The following is a 19,453-nucleotide window of genomic DNA, read 5'->3' on the forward strand; positions in this document are numbered from 1 at the left end:
GCCCTGACATCATCATTTGTTAATCCTGTAACAATGGCCTGCAGGCATTGGCTCTTGACTAACTCTGTGCCATATTTCAGTCCTGATTGGACATGAGCTGAGGCTGATAACACCTTCTGTCTCAGGTCAAAGACTCGGACTAGGACGTCCAAGGCAGACTCTCCCGGCTCTTGTGTTGCTTTAGTCAACTTGTGATACAGTTCAGTAGCATCCTTCTCTGCATAATGTGTCCTCAAGATTTGCCTTAGTGCGTAGAGTGTCATGTCTGTTTTTCCCTCCAGATAACTCCTCATATTAAGCCCTGGGCTCACAGCTCTAATTACTGCTGCTTCTACTGCTTCTACTGCTTCTTTATTTCTTTATTTCACATGGGCTTCACCAGAGTACCCCCTAGTGGCTGGAATACAACTGTATTAAGCCCCTTACACCTTCACTTGGATTTCAGCAGCACCTTCTCCATAACTGCATGCTTCTGCTCAACTGTCACATCTTCATTAATCTACCTTCCCCCGAAGACTACTCCTAAAGGCACTTGGATATCAGGTATAAAAAGTAAAAACAAACTTTATTTTTGAAAAATAAGCTTATATTATGATGTTGATCAAGTTGAAGGAGTTGGAACCTTTATTCTTATATTATTAGCTAGCTAGTTAACCATCAATGACATGATCAGTACAATTCACTTAAATTAAAGGGTGAATCAATAAGGGAATAGAAAAAAATGATAAGAGGATAATATAACTTAACTTAGAAGGAGCCTCCCTTGTTTGAACAGGTAAATGGCAATAGCACCCTCAAAGGATGGCTTCTGCTCTGTCAAACTGGCCACCTCTGCCAATGAATGGAAATCCTTGGCATCTCGAAGCTCACAGGTGTGACCAACAGATTCAATGTGTGCCTTGAATTCAAATGATTGTAGTGAAAAAGTTGGCTAGCACTATATAACGTGCTATGCCTTGAAGTGTAAGATTACTGGCTAGCTAGATGTATGAGCACTGATCCAGCTGGGTAGCTATAAAATAATGTTAATTTAGTGTAGAACTACCTGAGTTACAAGCTCAGTTGTTTAACGTATAGCTAGCTCATCCAGCTGAAAGCTAGCTTGCTACTTACGTCAAAGTTTGCACACGTGGGACTATTGTTTACACGTCCTTCATAGGATCCTTGGGACTTTGCAACTCTGACATTAGAAAATTGATATGTAGGCATCATGGTAAAAAAATAAAAAAAAACAACAGCCAGGCTAATCCATTCCCTCAGGTTTTTTAAAATCTATTCCCTCTGTTTTTTAAAACCATTCCCTCAGATGGTCGGCCTGATGTCACGTACACGGTTCCAGAGTTGTATGATACACATGATTACTTGTGTGGTGCATGTGGCACAGGAGGATATACAGTGCCTTGCGAAAGTATTCGGCCCCCTTGAACTTTGCGACCTTTTGCCACATTTCAGGCTTCAAACATAAAGATATAAAACTGTATTTTTTTGTGAAGAATCAACAACAAGTGGGACACAATCATGAAGTGGAACGACATTTATTGGATATTTCAAACTTTTTTAACAAATCAAAAACTGAAAAATTGGGCGTGCAAAATTATTCAGCCCCTTTACTTTCAGTGCAGCAAACTCTCTCCAGAAGTTCAGGGAGGATCTCTGAATGATCCAATGTTGACCTAAATGACTAATGATGATAAATACAATCCACCTGTGTGTAATCAAGTCTCCGTATAAATGCACCTGCACCGTGATAGTCTCAGAGGTCCGTTAAAAGCGCAGAGAGCATCATGAAGAACAAGGAACACACCAGGCAGGTCCGAGATACTGTTGTGAAGAAGTTTAAAGCCGGATTTGGATACAAAAAGATTTCCCAAGCTTTAAACATCCCAAGGAGCACTGTGCAAGCGATAATATTGAAATGGAAGGAGTATCAGACCACTGCAAATCTACCAAGACCTGGCCGTCCCTCTAAACTTTCAGCTCATACAAGGAGAAGACTGATCAGAGATGCAGCAAAGAGGCCCATGATCACTCTGGATGAACTGCAGAGATCTACAGCTGAGGTGGGAGACTCTGTCCATAGATTTGTTGCACAAATCTGGCCTTTGTGGAAGAGTGGCAAGAAAGCCATTTCTTAAAGATATCCATAAAAAGTGTCGTTTAAAGTTTGCCACAAGCCACCTGGGAGACACACCAAACATGTGGAAGAAGGTGCTCTGGTCAGATGAAACCAAAATTGAACTTTCTGGCAACAATGCAAAACGTTATGTTTGGCGTAAAAGCAACACAGCTGAACACACATCCCCACTGTCAAACATGGTGGTGGCAGCATCATGGTTTGGGTCTGCTTTTCTTCAGCAGGGACAGGGAAGATGGTTAAAATTAATGGGAAGATGGATGGAGCCAAATACAGGACCATTCTGGAAGAAAACCTGATGGAGTCTGCAAAAGACCTGAGACTGGGACGGAGATTTGTCTTCCAACAAGACAATGATCCAAAACATAAAGCAAAATCTACAATGGAATGGTTCAAAAATAAACATATCCAGGTGTTAGAATGGCCAAGTAAAAGTCCAGACCTGAATCCAATCGAGAATCTGTGGAAAGAACTGAAAACTGCTGTTCACAAATGCTCTCCATCCAACCTCACTGAGCTCGAGCTGTTTTGCAAGGAGGAATGGGAAAAAATGTCAGTCTCTCGATGTGCAAAACTGATAGAGACATACCCCAAGCGACTTACAGTTGTAATCGCAGCAAAAGGTGGCGCTACAAAGTATTAACTTAAGGGGGCTGAATAATTTTGCTCGCCCAATTTTTCAGTTTTTGATTTGTTAAAAAAGTTTGAAATATCCAATAAATGTCGTTCCACTTCATGATTGTGTCCCACTTGTTGTTGATTCTTCACAAAAAATACAGTTTTATATCTTTATGTTTGAAGCCTGAAATGTGGCAAAAGGTCGCAAAGTTCAAGGGGGCCGAATACTTTCGCAAGGCACTGTAAGCAGCTGCGAGGACCAGTGTGTCCACCGTCACGACATAGCTTGTGATGAGGAGGTGTACACCCTGTGCTCCTACATCATTGCAGAGAACAATCTTCCTGTTCCTGTAGGTGCATACATGACCCTTGACCTCTACCTCATGCTAATAGAAGAGCTGAAGGTACTTTTAAACCTCTGAGAGTCCATGGTGGGATGCTTGACTGAGACTGTAGGCCTATTTCATTTCTCCCTCTACCACTCATAAATACAGTGTACTAGGTATTTACGAGTCATTATTTGAGAATCAATGGATAAGAATTGTGTCTTGAAGTAACAGTACATGTTCAAATTTTCAGACAAAATATAATAAATGTCTCCTCTGAACAGTTGATATTAAGATGTGTCTGTCAAATTCTGTGAAGCATTTATTTGTGCTGCAATTTCTGAGGCTGGTAACTCTAATGAACTTATCCCCTGCAGCAAAGGTAACTCTGGGTATTCGCTTCCTGTGGCGGACCTCATGAGAACCAGTTATGTCATAGCACTTGATGGTTTTTGGGACTGCACTTGAAGAAACTTTGAAAGTTCTTGAAATGTTCTGATTGGCTCAAATGCATTAAGGAAAGAAATTCCACAAATTAACTTTTTATAAGGCACACCTGTTAGTTGAAATGCATTCCAGGTGACTACCTCATGAAGCTGGTTGAGAGAATACCAAGAGTTTGCAAAGCTGTCATCAAGGCAAAAGGTGGCTACTTTGAAGAATCTCAAATATAAAATATATTTTGATTTGTTTAACACTTTTGGTTACTACAAGATTCCAAATGTGTTATTTCATAGTTTTGATTTCTCCACTATTATTCTACAATGTCGAAAATAGTAAACAACTGGTACTGTATATGTTGGTGTCAAAGAAGGGTGTATAAGAATTTGGTGTATGGAAAGTTACTGAATGAGACAAGGGGAAGTGCAGAAAGTTCATATTCTGTTCCTAAGGAGGGAGGCAAATGGCAACAGTCTAGTTTCAGTTCCTGAAAAGGCAGGCCAGCTGCGGAACTAGGGAGGAGCGGGGAATTCGGCTCAAGGTCAAGTCAACAGATGAAGTGAGAAGAAACCTCTGGGAGAGGGGCCAGAGGGGCCCACCACAGCAAGCCTCCTACTACAGTCCTATCTCACACGCATACACTTCCACACCCACGAAGGTTCTAGCATCAGGCAGGGCCATGACTACACCAGTGAGAGGAACCAATTAAGTTCCTGCCTAGCAACCAGTGAGATGTATTGCCTGTCTAGATGTGTAAGGAGTTGACCCTGCCTAGTAAGAGGTTATACATATTTGTGATTGTGTAATCATGCCTTGTCTTTGCAGCTGTATGAACCAGTGGGTGAAAAAACTTGGTTTGAGCTTTTTCTAGTTGTCCGTTTTAGTTTTTACTCTGTTTGTTCAGAACCCAACACAAGCTTTCATCGCCGGATGAAGAAACATTGACGATTCTGCTGTACTTGGTTCTGTTATTGTTCCCTGTGGAGATAGAGGAAGCTGCCATGAGAGTTTCATTTGCTGCACGATGGGCTTTTTTGCTGGAAAGATATTGTCTTAACATTTTTACTTTTCTGAGTTCGTACTGTTTGACTAATGAAGTAGTGGGTCTAGCTCTTGGTGAATTCAAAATCATTGACATGCCCTAGTTAACTTTTTCCACAGTTTTGCCACAGTAGCCGTCTTTGGTGCCTTTAATTGTCTTGTCCCACCACTTTTTTCTCTCTGACTTGGCAGAATGAGTTGAATCCAACTTTTTCCAGCCATCCAATTTGGAAAGTATGCTCTATTTTCTTAGCTTTGGACTTTCCACAAAGTTTTGCTGACTTCTCATGACTTTTATTTCTGTGTTAAACTTTTTCCATAAGCCTTTCTGCTGCTTTGGACACACTGGATCCCTAGAGTACGGCCACTTCTCTTTTGCAGTACTGCCTTACTGGTAATACGATCATCAACTCTGGGCACCTATTTTGGGAGTTCGGCATCCATCATGACCTCGACTACATTGCAGTCAATCTGAAAATAAATATATTTTTTTCCATGCATCATAAGCCTAGATTTATTTGTTGATTTACAGTGCATTCGGAAAGTATTCAGACCCCTTGACTTTTTCTACATTTTGTTACGTTACAGCCTTATTCTAAAATAGATTATATTAAAAAAATCCTCATCAATCAACACACAATACCCCATAATGACAGAGCAAAAACAGGTTTAGACATTATTGCAAATGTTTAATTTTTTTTAAACATTTTTTTTTTTAATCATCCTTGAGATGTTTCTTCAACTTGAATGGAGTAAACCTGTGATTGGACATGATTTGGAAAGGCACACACCTGTCTATATAAGGTCCCACAGTTGACAGTGCATGTCAGAGCAAAAACCAAGCCATGACATCAAAAGAATAGTCCATAGAATTCCGAGACAGGATTGTGTCGAGGCACAGATCTGCGGAAGGGTAACAAAAAATGTCTTTAGCTTTGAAGGTCCCCAAGAACAGAGTGGCCTCCATCATTCTTAAATGGAAGAAGTTTGGAACCACCAAGACTCTTCCTAGAGTTGGCCGCCCGGTAAAACTGAGCAATCCCAGGCAGGGACTGGGAGAATAGTCAGGATTGAGGGAAAGATGAATGGAGCAAAGTACAGAGAGATCCTTGATGAAAACCTGCTCCAGTGCGCTCAGGACCTCAGACTGGGGCAAAGGTTCACCTTCCAACAGGACAATGACCCTAAGCACACAGCCAAGAGAACGCAGGAGTGGCTTTGGGACAAGTTTCTGAATGTCCTTGAGTGGCCCTGCCAGAGCCCGGACTTGAACCCGATCTAACATCTCTGGAGAGACCTGAAAATAGCTTTGCAGCTACGCTCCCCATACAACCTGACAGAGCTTGAGAGGATCTGCAGAGAAGAATGGGAGAAACTACCTAAATACAGGTGTGCCAAGCTTGTAGCTTCATACCTAACAGGACTCGAGGCTGTAATCGCTGCCAAAGGTGTTTCAAAAAAGTACTGAGTAAAGAGTCTAAATACTTTTGTAAATGTGATATTTCCGCTTTTTAAATTGTAATAAATGTGTTTAAAACCTGTTTTTGCTTTGTCATTTTGGTGTGTTGTGTGTAGATTGATACGGGAAAAAGTCAAGGGGTCTGAATTCTTTCTGAATACACTGTATCTGTCATTGTTTGTATTTACAGGGCAGCTGTTACATGCGCCGATAGGCAGCCTTGCGGTAATATGACTGCCTTTAGTGGCTTTAATATCTATTTTATTTTGTGAAGCTCTTCAGCTGTTAATGGTTAGATTAATGGACAACATTCTTCTAATGTACCTGATTTATGTGGCTAGAATGTTGTTGCGACGAGACACTTTTCTTTGATGCTTTGAACTGCATTTATTAGTAATTTAATTTCCTTACAACTTTTGTCAATTACAATAGCTTATGAATTCATTGCTTGTATAGTATTACAATATATTATTGAGACAAACTAATTTACTGCCTTTTCAGTACCATGGCTGATATGGCTGACTTTATAGTTAACATGAGTCTACTCTCCCAGGCTGTGTCACAGCTGAACGTCACCGTGAGTGGCGTAAAATTGGCACAGCGTCGTCCGAGTTGGTGGTTGACCTGTTGCGCTCTAGCAACTCCTTGTGGCGGACCGGGCGTCTGTAAACTGACTTCAGTCGCCAGCTGGATTGGTAAGGCTGGCTTCCGGGTTAAGTGAGCAGTGTGTCAAGGACCAGTGCAGCTTGGCAGGGTCGTGCTTCGAAGGACGCATGGCTCTCAACCTTCTCCTCTTCTGAGTCCATAGGGAAGTTTCAACGACGAGACAAGATCTTAACTACCAATTGGATATCATGAAATTTGGGAGAAAAGGGGGTAAAAGTAACACATATACATACAGTATATAAAATAATACAAAATAACATGCGTCTACTCCAGACTCTGTGGATTTGTGTAGCTCTAAGAATGGCGTTCTCCTTTAGTAGACTTTCTGTAAGGTTCTATATTTTTTTTCTTAGTCAACCTTGTGTTCTGTTTCATTGTGTTCTTGAACATAGCCCTTTCTTTCATTTTTGTTAATTGATTTCACCTGTGTTAGTTACTCATTTAGTCTCATCAGCTCCTTATTTAGTTCAGTTCATTCTGTTTGTGTCTTTGTGAGGTATTGTTCGTTTTGATTCTACTAAGCCTTTTTCTAGCTCGTTTGTGAGAACCAGTTCTCGCCTCCAGTCCTAGTTTTGATTCAACTGCCTGTTTGCCAACCTGTGTATGACCATTGCCTGCCTGTGACCACGATTCCTGCCTTCTGTGAAGGTGAAATAAACACCTGCCGCGCTCTGCATGTGAATCTACACCTTTTTCTCCCTTAGTATTCATTACACTTTCAGGCTTAATAATTTCAATAACCTGAAAAGTCAGGACCCTCGCTAGCTGTCATAACCGAATTATGCATGTTTGTGATGCAAACGAAGGACACTATGCGCAAACTCTGATGTATGCCGCATGAACAACATGAACAGCGTCATCTGCTGGATCATTTTAAGATCAGATCATGAAATAGCACTGTGACATGACAACGGTTCAGGTTATTGGAAAGTCTGTTTTGCCTGCTCCTTACCGTACTGCTGATTTGTAAATACAGAGCACAACCATGCAGAGAACCATGCAGAGAACACAACTTTCGCCACCCAGAAATACATTTGCTTGCTGTAGAGCCATCATGATTTGATTCAGGCAAATGCCTAGATGTGTTTATGATTGTTTCATCGTCAGAGGCAGAAATGAATCATTTCTTGGACTCGAGGCTTCAGTGTTAACAGGTGCAATGAATGTCAATGATGCACTCTCATCCCTGCACTATAGCTATTTTGTTATAAAACCAATAAAAGTTAGCAACCACATTGCCAGGTCTACCTTTTCATTGACGATGGTCTGTACAAGATCCTCATCCACCCCTTGTTAATCTCTCAAAAAGCGCAAGAATTCCTGACTCTGCTCCATCTTAGCTAGCCTATACTCCGGAGGATAGAGGAGGCAGACTCTTGTTAGCTAAGTATCCTAGCCTGGCTATCAGCTAAATCAAATCAAATGTTATGGGTCACATACACATGGTTAGCAGATGTTATTGCGAGTGTAGCGAAATGCTTGTGCTTCTAGTTCTGACAGTGCAGTAATATCTAACAAGTAATCTAACAATTCCACAACTACCCAATACACACAAATCTAAGTAAAGGGATGTAATAAGAAAATATACAGTGGGAAGAAAAAGTATGTGAACCCTTTAGAATTACCTGGATATCTGCATAAATTGGTCATAACATTTCATAAGTCGCAACAATAGACAAACATGGTCTGCTTAAACTAATAACACACAAACAATTATAATTTTTCATGTCTTTATTGATCACACCTTGTAAACATTCACAGTGCAGGGTGGAAAAAGTATGTGAACTCTTGGATTTAATAACAGATTGACCCTCTTTTGGCAGCAATAACCTCAACCAAACGTTTTCTGTAGTTGCGGATCAGACCCGCACAATGGTCAGGAGGAATTTTGCACCACTCCTCTTTACAAAACTGTTTCAGTTTCACAATATTCTTGGGATGTCTGGTGTGATCCGCTCTCTTGCAATCATGCTACAGCATCTCAATCGTGTTGAGGTCAGGACTGACTGGGCCACTCCAGAAGGCATATTTTCTTCTGTTCAAGGCATTTTATTGTTGGTTTACTTCCTTCTTTTGGGTTTTTGTCCTGTTATAACACCTAACTTATGTTGAGCTTCAATTGGCGGACAGATAGCCTTACATTCTCCTGAAAAATGTCTTGATAAACTTGGGAATTCATTTTTCCGTCAATGATAGCAAGCTGTCCCAAACCATGATGCTCCCTCCACCATAGTTAACAGCTGGGATGAGGTTTTGATGTTGGTGTGCTGTGCCTTTTTTTCTCAACACATAGTGTGTTCCTTCCAAACAATACAACTTTAGTTTAATTTGTTTACAGAACATTTTGCCAATAGCTCTGTGGAAATCCAGGTGCTCTTTTGCAAACTTCAGACATGCAGCAATGTTTATTTTGGAAAGCTGCGGCTTCTTCCATGGTATCCTCCCATGAACACCATTCTTGTTTAGTGTTTTACATATTGTAGACTCATCAACAGAGATCTTAGCATCTTCCAGAGATTTTTGTAAGTCTTTAGCTGACAGTCTAGGATTATTCTTAACCTCATTGAGCATTCTGCGCTGTGCTCTTGCAGTCGTCATTGCAGGACGGCAACTCCTAGGGAGAGTAGCAACAGTACTGAAATTTCTCAATTTATAGACAATTTTTCTTACCGTGGACTAACTTTTAGAGATACTTTTGTAACCCTTTCCAGCTTTATGCAAGGCAACAATTCTTAATCTTGGGTTTTCTGAGATCTCTTTTGTTTGAGGCAAGGTTCACATCAGGCAACACTTTTTCAAATTTTGTGAGTGTTTTTAATGGGGCAGTGCAGCTCTAACCAAAATCTCCAATTTATTTTTATTTCACCTTTATTTAACCAGGTAAGTTAGTTGAGAACAAGTTCTCATTTACAACTGCGACCTGGCCAAAATAAAGCAAAGCAGTGCGACACAAACAACAACACAGAGTTACACATGGAATAAACAAGCGTACAATCAATAACACAATAGAAAAAAAGTATGTCTATATACAGTGTGTGCAAATGGCTTGAGGAGGTAAGGCAATAAATAGGCCATAGTAGCAAAGTAATTACAATTTAGCAAATGAACACTGGAGTGATAGATGAGCAGATGGTGATGTGCAAGTAGAAATACTGGTGTGCAAAATAGCAGAAAAGTAAATAAAAACAATATGGGGATGAGGTAGGTAGATTGGGTGGGCTATTTACAGATGGGCTATGTACAGCTGCAGCAATCAGTTATCTGCTCAGATAGCTGATGTTTAAAGTTAGTGAGGGAAATATAAGTCTCCAGCTTCAGCGATTATTGCAATTCGTTCCAGTCATTGCCAGCAGAGAACTGGAAGGAAAGGCGGACAAAAGAGGTGTTGGCTTTGGGGATGACCAGTGAGATATACCTGCTGGAGCACGTACTATGGGTGGGTGTTGCTATCGTGACCAGTGAGCTGAGATAAGGCGGTGCTTTACCTAGCATAGACTTATAGATGACCTGGAGCCAGTGGTTCTGGTGACAAATATGTAGCGAGGGCCAGCCGACTAGAGCATACAGGTCGCAGTGGTGGGTGGTATAATGGGCTTTGGTGTCAAAACTGATGGCACTATGATAGACTGCATCCCATTTGCTGAGTAGAGTATCGGAAGCTATTTTGTAAATGACATCGCCAAAGTCAAGGATCGGTAGGACTGTCAGTTTTACGAGGGTATGTTTGGCGGAATGAGCGAAGGAGGCTTTGTTGCGAAATAGGAAGCCGATTCTAGATTTAATTTTGGATTGGAGATGTTTAATATGAGTCTGGAATGAGAGTTTACAGCCTAGCCAGACACCTAAGTATTTGCAGTTGTCCACATATTCTAAGTCAGAACCGTCCAGAGTAGTGTCATGAAGTTGGCCTGGGGATAGGTTTATGACAGTCATAAATACCTCTTCCCCCCTTTTTCCTCTCTCTACCCTGCTGATATTACATTTGCAAACCCCTTGGTTAACATAGAGATTCTGGGAACATCAGAAGGTGGGGGGAAATGAACTATATTCTAGTTATCTGACCAATTGAACATATGCGGTGGTACTTAATGAATATGATGTCAGTTCGGATGTCATCTGAGACATTCTCATCAATGATAAGATGACAAACTCTACAGTGGAAAGTCTACACATCAGAGTTATCGGATTCACATGGAATTGTTGTTCAATTTAAATGTTTGAATATGAAATTATTTGTGATGTGATGAAATGTGATTTTAGCTTCTAAAATGTGAGAATTGGGTTTTCATAAGGTTAGGGCTCTGCTAAATCAGTGGCCCGCCCCTGTGAAGAGTCATGGGTTAAAAAACTTTTCAGACACACCCTTCTCGCTCTACTATATAAAGCCTTGACGACAATATAACCTCCTGTTCCGAGGATATGAGGACGACGGTCTGATGTCAGAATGGTTCAGAAAATAACTACAGAACGAAGCCAACTTCAGCGTGAGCTTTGGTTGTGAATGGTATGAACTTTGAACTCTTATTCACTACAGAAGTGATACCTCCTAGCCGTTGAGTTAGCAACAGCAGCTGCGAACGAGGGTTAGGAAGGAACAGACAGAGTATCCCGTCTATCACACAACGACGTTACTACAACATATCCAATTGACCACCAGAGACATTCTTCAAAGGACTCGATTTGGCAACACGGCCTTCCATCTACCACCAACCTACCGAAGCGCAGTTCAGAGTAAATATTTATTGCATTTTCCTTTTCCAAATGGCCGGTAATGTAGAATGCATAAAATACTGTATTTACGATAGCACAGCTTCTTCCTTTGGTTCCCAGTCTTCCCGCTCTTTCACTCAAACCCAGCCTCTTTTGTGTAACAAGCTGTCATATCTGTTCCGCCCGCTAGGGACGTTTTCCTTTATGGCGTAATTTGTAATGAAGTTATGATTAATTATGTGTATGTGTAATTCTGTGTGATTAATTATAGATTTACTAAATACCTAACTAAACCCAATTTTGTATTGCTGATTCAACTTGTTAGCCAGGGTTCGTGAAGATATCCAAGAATTTACAACTTTCAGATGAGACTGAATTAAGGTGACGATTAATATTGACTGCTATTGATGTAAAATATTACTAGGTCTTTAAGAGTTTATTCGGAAGATAACAGCTCTATAAATATTATTTCCTGGTGCCCCGACTCTCTAGTTAATTACATTTACATGATTAGCTCAATCAGGCAATGTTAATTACGGAGAAAGGATTTTATAGAATAGCATGTCATATCACTTAATCCGGCATAGCCAAAGACACGACAGTAGTGATGCTAGTGGTACCCCCACAGAGACTGCCAGAGGTCCGGACAACAGGCCCTCCGATTTGACACTCTGAACTCTGTCTGAGAAGTAGTTGGTGAACCAGGCGAGGCAGTCAGTTGAGAAACCAAGGCAGTTGAGTCTGCCGATAAGAATCTGGTTATTGACAGAGTCGAAAGCCTTGTCCAGGTCGATGAAGACGGACGCACAGACTGTCTTTTATCAATGGTGGTTGCACAGAGGAGAAGGTAAGGTGGGATTCGAAATGGTCAGTGAACTGTTTATTAACTTGGCTTTCGAAGACTTTAGAAAGGCAGGGCAGGATGGATATAGGATCCAATCTTGTTTCATTGATTCAACTCCAGGTTAGTTGACTCCTGACTCCAATTAGCTTTATGAGAAGTAATTTGCCTAGGGGTTCACATACTTTTTCCAACCTACACTGTGAATGTTTCAATTATGTATTCAATATAGACAAGAAAAATACAATAATTTGTGTGTGATTAATTTAAGCACACTGTGTTTGTCTATTGTTGTGACTTAGATGAAGATCAGATTAAATTTTATGTAAAATTTATTTAGAAATCAAGGTAAATCCTAAGGGTTCACATAGTTTTTCTTGCCACTGTACATATACATATATGGATGAGCGATGACCGAGAGGCATAGGCAATAGATGGTATAATAGATGGTATAATAGATTGCGTCTAGTGTGCGCTTTGAACACTCCCAGAGCAAAAAACTATTTGAATATAAAACCCGACAATGCTCTGAATTTAGCGCAGTCTGGTACTCCAGATTGAATTTATGAACGGCCAGAGTGTCCAGTGTGCGCTCTGAATTTACTAACCGACAATCTGACAACGCTCTGAATTTACGAACACACCCCTAGTCCTCGGTATGCGCTCTGAATGCTCTGAATTTACGAACACTAATATATTCAGGTCGGGAAGTCGGAGCTCTAGAAAGATGCCCGAGGTCCCGACGTACAATTCCGAGTTGGATGCCTGTTCCAAAAAATGTTTTCTCAGTGAGAGGTCGTTTTTCACGAGTTCACAGTCATCTCGAGTGCTCTAAAGTCAGATATTAACGAGTTCCTAGTTGTTTTGAACGCAGCATTACCAAAACAAAGACATGGCGGACAATTTCGCTCGCTCCGAAACCTAAACCAGTAGTAGCCACCAACTTCAATGACAACAAACATCCAATTAAAATGCGAAACTGACATTCCCGTGCCCCAAGAACATTGTCACAGATGAGCTACAGTGTTTGATTCATATCAGCCGTTTTCTAATAAAACAACTCAGCTAGCTAGCGAAATGCTAATTCGCGACGTTAGCTATACTTGCGTTGCGAGTTCATAGGGAAATATGCTTCAGGATCAGCGGGTTAGATCTTCCACCATGGGTAACATCTTTTACCATGGGTAACAGCTACTAGTTCGTTTTCAGCCACATATGTTCAACTCTTAGCTTGTTTATCCAGTGACCACCGCATTTAGAAGGATAGCTACTGACTGAATCGTAGCTAGCTCGCATATTGGCCATGCAGTAAGTAGATAATTGTGAACGCCAAAAGACCGCTATGTAGCCAAAAGATTAGACACAATAATGTATATAAACCCTAGATTGTAAATTCTATGTATTGGCCATTGAGAGGCTTTGAAGCCACCGTTCGGCTACATTGGCACTCCCCTCCATATTAATACATTGAATTCCACAGTATTTCAATTAAAAGTTTCAAGGACAAAGTACATGTATTTAAGTATTTTTGTTATTGTAATGAGGACAGTAATCTGTTTAGTGCACATAATATAATGTAACGACTCTGCAGCTCGAGTATGCTTTTGGAGCAGTCGATAGCGCGCTGGAATTCGGTCGAGGGTTCGAGGCCTACTCCCTGCTTGTTTCCTTGCAATAATGTAAAAGTATGCATGTAGTTGTATGAATAAAATGTGGCAAAAACGAATGTAGATATTAAGAAATGCATTTCTACAGCTTCCAAAATATTTTTTACAACGTCAGTTAGTGCCAAGATGGAGGCACGGAGGCTTCAACACAGCGCCCCCTAACGGTCATCTAGTGTAAATAAATAATTGGTTAGACATAATTACACCATCGGCAACAATAACTGGCGACAAATATTTTCAATTTAGTTTATCCACTGACCACCGCATTTAGGAGGATAGCTAGTTCGCGAGTTTACTGGCCAGGTAGTACACACTAACTAATCGTGGATGCATTACCTATTCTTTGATACATTTGGGTTAACTTTCTTACATAAAGCAACACATACCAGACCGTTTGTGGGAAGGTAAAAATAACAATTCGTGTGCTCGTTCTTTTAACGAATGGACAGTTAAGCTAAAATAGTTTGGTAGGTAGCTGGTGAGGCTTTTCTTTCCCAATTCATTTGGTGATCAAGCTCAAGCTGGGTTTCACAATTGGTCGGTGCGGCGTCACGCACTCAAGTAGACTAGACCAATCACCCAACGGGATCTATGTCGAGACTCATGACTATTCATACTCCCTTACCCCGCCTTCTTACGTATCTGCAAGCCCTCCAGGAAGTGTTAAAGAAAATGGTATTGAATATCTTCTTTTTCGACCAATAGCGTATACGCCTGTTTCCATTCCGGCCAATGGAGCTTCACTAAATACATTAAGTGGGCGGACTAAATAGCACAGCAACTGAACAAAACGCAGATTTGTAAATTGTAGGTGTTAACTGCCTCATTCGCTTAAACTGTGACGTCGATCCATCTGTTTACGGTATGCGGAAAAAAGCACAATTTAGATGTTGCTGAACGAATTTACAGTCACGCGCCAGTGCTTTGACAGGCAGTGTGTGATTGTCTGTTTCATTACTAGTTACCCGAGTAGATATTCACTCATCTGAACAATTTATTTTTGTGGCATGTCGAGCACAAACTGATAAGATAGGAGGCTAAATGCCAGACGTTGGAAAGTGTGTCATTAATTGAAGGTACAGTATACTACTTCGCAATGTTAATATGCAAATCATAATCATGCTTAAAGCTAGTATGCTGGTGTCAGAGGAAGCACACCAAATTTAGCAAGTGTCTCAAACTGAGCTGGCTAGCAAGTGTCTCTCAAACTGAGCAACCCTGTTGTAATTTCTCCATCTTAACTGTTGCAATTATTGTCAACGCGTCGTATCATAATCTCGTGTTCATTTTGTTTAGTGTTGACCGTTTCCAGTAAACATCTCAAATCAACAAGTCCGCTGACGATGGCCAGCAGGGATGCCAGTGAGAACACCCCTCTTTTGGACAGCAGCTCTGTGTGCAGGACTGTGTCAGTGTTCCAGGGCAGAAGACTGGCTTGTGCAACGATTCTGCTTGCAGAATCATTGGAACGAGTCGCATTCTATGGCATCACTTCCAACCTGGTTCTTTTCCTTAACAGTAGCCCATTTTATTGGGACGGGACTGAGGCCAGCCAGGCCCCCCTGATGTTCATGGGGGTTACATACCTGATCTCACCATTTGGTGGCTGGCTGGCTGATGCATATCTGGGCAAGTTCTGGACCATTGCTGGCAGTTTGATTCTATACTTCCTTGGCATGCTGTTTTTCCCATTTATCACATATGACTACTCCAGGAATGCCCTATGTGGTGATGAAATTGCATTTCCAGTGCAACCTGCGGAGTGTTTGAGCTCAAACAGTACTCCTCCAAGCAATGTGACCTGCCCCACACGGGCACCTTACTGTGGGCCAGTGATCTACATGGGCCTTGTTCTCATCGCCCTAGGTGTAGGAACAGTAAAGTCCAACATCACTCCATTTGGGGCTGACCAGGTACAGTAAAGCTTATGAATAAGCAAAGCATTCTCTCTCAATTAAGACTTCTTCAGAAGGGCTTCTAAGGTCAAATGAAAACTCAATGAAGGCTCAATGTATTGTACTTTACACTGTTGCTAATGCATTGTTGCTAATGTTATCCCATATGTGAGTTTAAGAGAATATATATAACAGCCTAATTTATAAAGTCTGAAAGGTTCTGAACATGATCTTACTTTGGTCAGCCTTGTATATGGACTGAAATGGTAGTTGTGGAATAGGCTAAATGTTGATCTAGTACGCCTGTCATCTCTACATTTACCACGAGAACTCAATCAGCCAGGCCCCTGCTGGTTTACCCTTTTGTCATTTTCATCATGAAGTTTACATTTGGGTAATGCCATCCATCAGGTCTGGTCAACACACCAGTCATCTAAGGCTGAGAAGAATGCTAGATGAGTAATTGTACACCAATTTAGGAAGTGAAACTCACATTTGTCCTGTTAAGTTTCTCATCACAATTCCAGATTAGGCCTACCTGTAAGACCCTTAATGAAAGAGGAAAGCCCATTTCAGTGGGAAATCTGATCTAGCTAACCCAGGCTGGTCCAAAATGTTTTCAGAGTTGATGACTGATTAGCATAGATTTCAATCCCATTGTCATTTACCACATTTCTGATGGAAGATTGGTTTAGATTTGTTTCATTTTGATTGCTCAATGTTTCTATGGGATTCACAAAGTAATATTGAGGAAAAAAGGTAAATGCCACTGAGCAGGATTCATAGAAATCTTGTTCACCTGTAATGATTAGATTAGCCTATTCATAAGTTACTAGAAATTCTTATTGCTTTTCACAAAGTTCCCTTCCCATTTTTTTTTTTTGTCAAGCACGGAATGAAAGGAAGATGTTAGCACTGTTTATCACGTGGATGTTATACACTCATTCGCTGCCATTGAATGATGGGTTATACAATAAAATGTTTAATATAATTAGGGTGTTTCTCTTATTAGATAGCAATGTTAGGCCTATGTCTTCAGTTTGATATGATACTACAATTGTGTTTTGTTTCCTAAAGATGCTCATGGAGAGCAGAATGCCATGACAATCCCTTTTGCCTCACAGGTAAAAGATCGCGGCCCAGAGGCCACTCGCAGGTTCTTCAACTGGTTCTACTGGTGCATCAACCTGGGGGCCATCTTGTCCCTGGGTGGTGTGGCCTACATCCAGCAGAACATCAACTTCCAATTGGGGTACATAATTCCAGCTGTGTGCCTGGGTGTCTCTTTCCTGGTGTTCCTGCTGGGGCGCACAGTCTTCATCAACAAGCCTGCTGATGGTAGTGCCTTCACTGACCTGTTCAAGATCCTGGTTTATGCCTTCTGCAACACACAGCCCAAAGAGCCCAACCTGCTACGGTAAGAGGGGCCAGGCAGATCACTGCTGTTACTAAAGCCCCGTTTCCAATGGCACATACAATTAGGGCCAAATTAAAGGTGGCTCAAATGGAAATCTCAATTCAAGCTGGGTAGAGGGAAATCCGGGCCAGCGCAGCCCAGTTAAACAACTGGTGCCAGCTCGATTAGAATTCTAGCTGGTGACGCCTTTTACTATACAGCCACCAAGCTGATCACTGCTGGATGCTGTCAACATTTTTAGTTAGCTAGCTCGTCTGGGCTTGTTGCTGTTAGCTAGCACATGGACAAGCACTACTGCAGTAGTCACATGGTGCAAATTACCACCATAGCTGGATCCTATATTCATTTTAGTACTACACAAACTTTTATAAGAAAAGTCAGCTCTCGAATGCTAGCTACCCTGTTATGCTAGCAACGGCGCTAACCGTTTACCTACCTAGCTAATGTCAGCAAACTACATACATGGCTCTGAGTCTGGCTGGAACTGGCAGGAGTATAAGTAATGTTATTTACTGCATGGTGTGAGGGTGAATTAAATTCTTCAACATCTTGCTAGCTAGTAACATTAGCTAAGTTAGCTGCAGTCACATATTGGGTACCTAGCAACATGACATTTGTCATTTCTGGAGGCAGTGGAAACACAATAGTTAGCCCAACCTGGGTTGACTTCAAAGTTCCAATGGAAATGCGTCTTTAGTAGTATCAGTATCTATATGTAGGCTAGATAAAAGGTGTGAAAGAGGCTGTGCTCTATCTGATCTCAATGGAAACACAATATTGACTTTGTAGCAAACATGTTCTAATCTACTTTGGGAGTAAAAAAGAAGGCTATGTTATGGTTGTTCTCTAATCCAAGATAGTACCACACCACTAGGTGTTGATCGTAGCTCTTTATGTAAGGTGACCAGATTTCTGACATTAAAACCGGGGACATTTCCAGTTCGGCGGTCAATCTATCATTAAAATATCCAATGTTATTATCTATGAAATAAAAAAGGGGGACAATTCCGGTTTCATCTATTTAGTCTTAACAGGCACACTGATAGAGAAAACAACTATATTACAGAAACATGACAGACAAGACAGAACTGTCAGATCTGAACAGCCATTCAGTGGTCCTGGTAGAATAAGAGCAGAAGAGAACATGAGCAAAATTTTAAAAACAGACAATAGTATATGTGAAATACACTGCTCAAAAAAGTAAAGGGAACACTTAAACAACACAATGTAACTCCAAGTCAATCACACTTCTGTGTGCAACAACCCAGCAGCAGGACCGCTACCTCTGCATTTGTGCAAGGAGGAGCAGGAGGAGCACTGCCAGAGCCCTGCAAAATGACCTCCAGCAGGCCACAAATGTGCATGTGTCTGCTCAAACGGTCAGAAACAGACTCCATGAGGGTGGTATGAGGGCCCAACGTCCACAGGTGGGGGTTGTGCTTACAGCCCAACACTGTGCAGGACGTTTTTCATTTGCCAGAGAACACCAAGATTGGTAAATTTGCCACTGGCGCCCTGTGCTCTTCACAGATGAAAGCAGGTTCACAATGAGCACATGACAGACGTGACAGTCTGGAGACGCCGTGGAGAACGTTCTGCTGCCTGCAACATCCTCCAGCATGACCGGTTTGGCGGTGGGTCAGTCATGGTGTGGGTGGCATTTCTTTGGGGGGCCGCACAGCCCTCCATGTGCTCGCCAGAGGTAGCCTGACTGCCATTAGGTACCGAGATGAGATCCTCAGACCCCTTGTGAGACCATATGCTGGTGCGGTTGGCCCTGGGTTCCTCCTAATGCAAGACAATGCTAGACCTCATGTGGCTGGAGTGTGTCAGCAGTTCCTGCAAGAGGAAGGCATTGATGCTATGGACTGGCCCGCCCGTTCCCCAGACCTGAATCCAATTGAGCACATCTGGGACATCATGTCTCGCTCCATCCACCAACGCCACGTTGCACCACAGACTGTCCAGGAGTTGGGAGGATGCTTTAGTCCAGGTCTGGGAGGAGATCCCTCAGGAGACCATCCGCCACCTCATCAGGAGCATGCCCAGGCGTTGTAGGGAGGTTATACAGGCACGTGGAGGCCACACACACTACTGAGCCTCATTTTGACTTTTAAGGACATTACATCAAAGTTGGATCAGCCTGTAGTGTGGTTTGCCACTTTAATTTTGAGTGTGACTCCAAATCCAGACCTCCATGGGTTGATACATTTGATTTCCATTGATCAGTTTTGTGTG

General features: G+C 41.7%; 1 protein-coding gene across 1 annotated transcript in view; it reads left to right on the forward strand.

The window, feature by feature from the left end:
- Nucleotides 1–14,541: 14,541 nt before the first annotated feature.
- LOC110525590 (solute carrier family 15 member 4) overlaps nt 14,542–19,453 on the forward strand; it is a 46,529-nt gene continuing 41,617 nt past the window's right edge. Inside the window, exons 1-3 of the mRNA XM_021605838.3 lie at nt 14,542–14,979; nt 15,200–15,816; nt 16,923–17,215. Of these exons, the coding sequence (XP_021461513.2) occupies nt 15,247–15,816; nt 16,923–17,215 (863 nt within the window). The 5' untranslated portion in view covers nt 14,542–14,979; nt 15,200–15,246. The remainder of the gene's footprint in view (nt 14,980–15,199; nt 15,817–16,922; nt 17,216–19,453) is intronic.

Source organism: Oncorhynchus mykiss, chromosome 6 (genome assembly GCF_057628025.1).
Source record: "Oncorhynchus mykiss isolate SJ-2025 chromosome 6, ASM5762802v1, whole genome shotgun sequence".
NCBI lineage: Eukaryota > Metazoa > Chordata > Actinopteri > Salmoniformes > Salmonidae > Oncorhynchus > Oncorhynchus mykiss.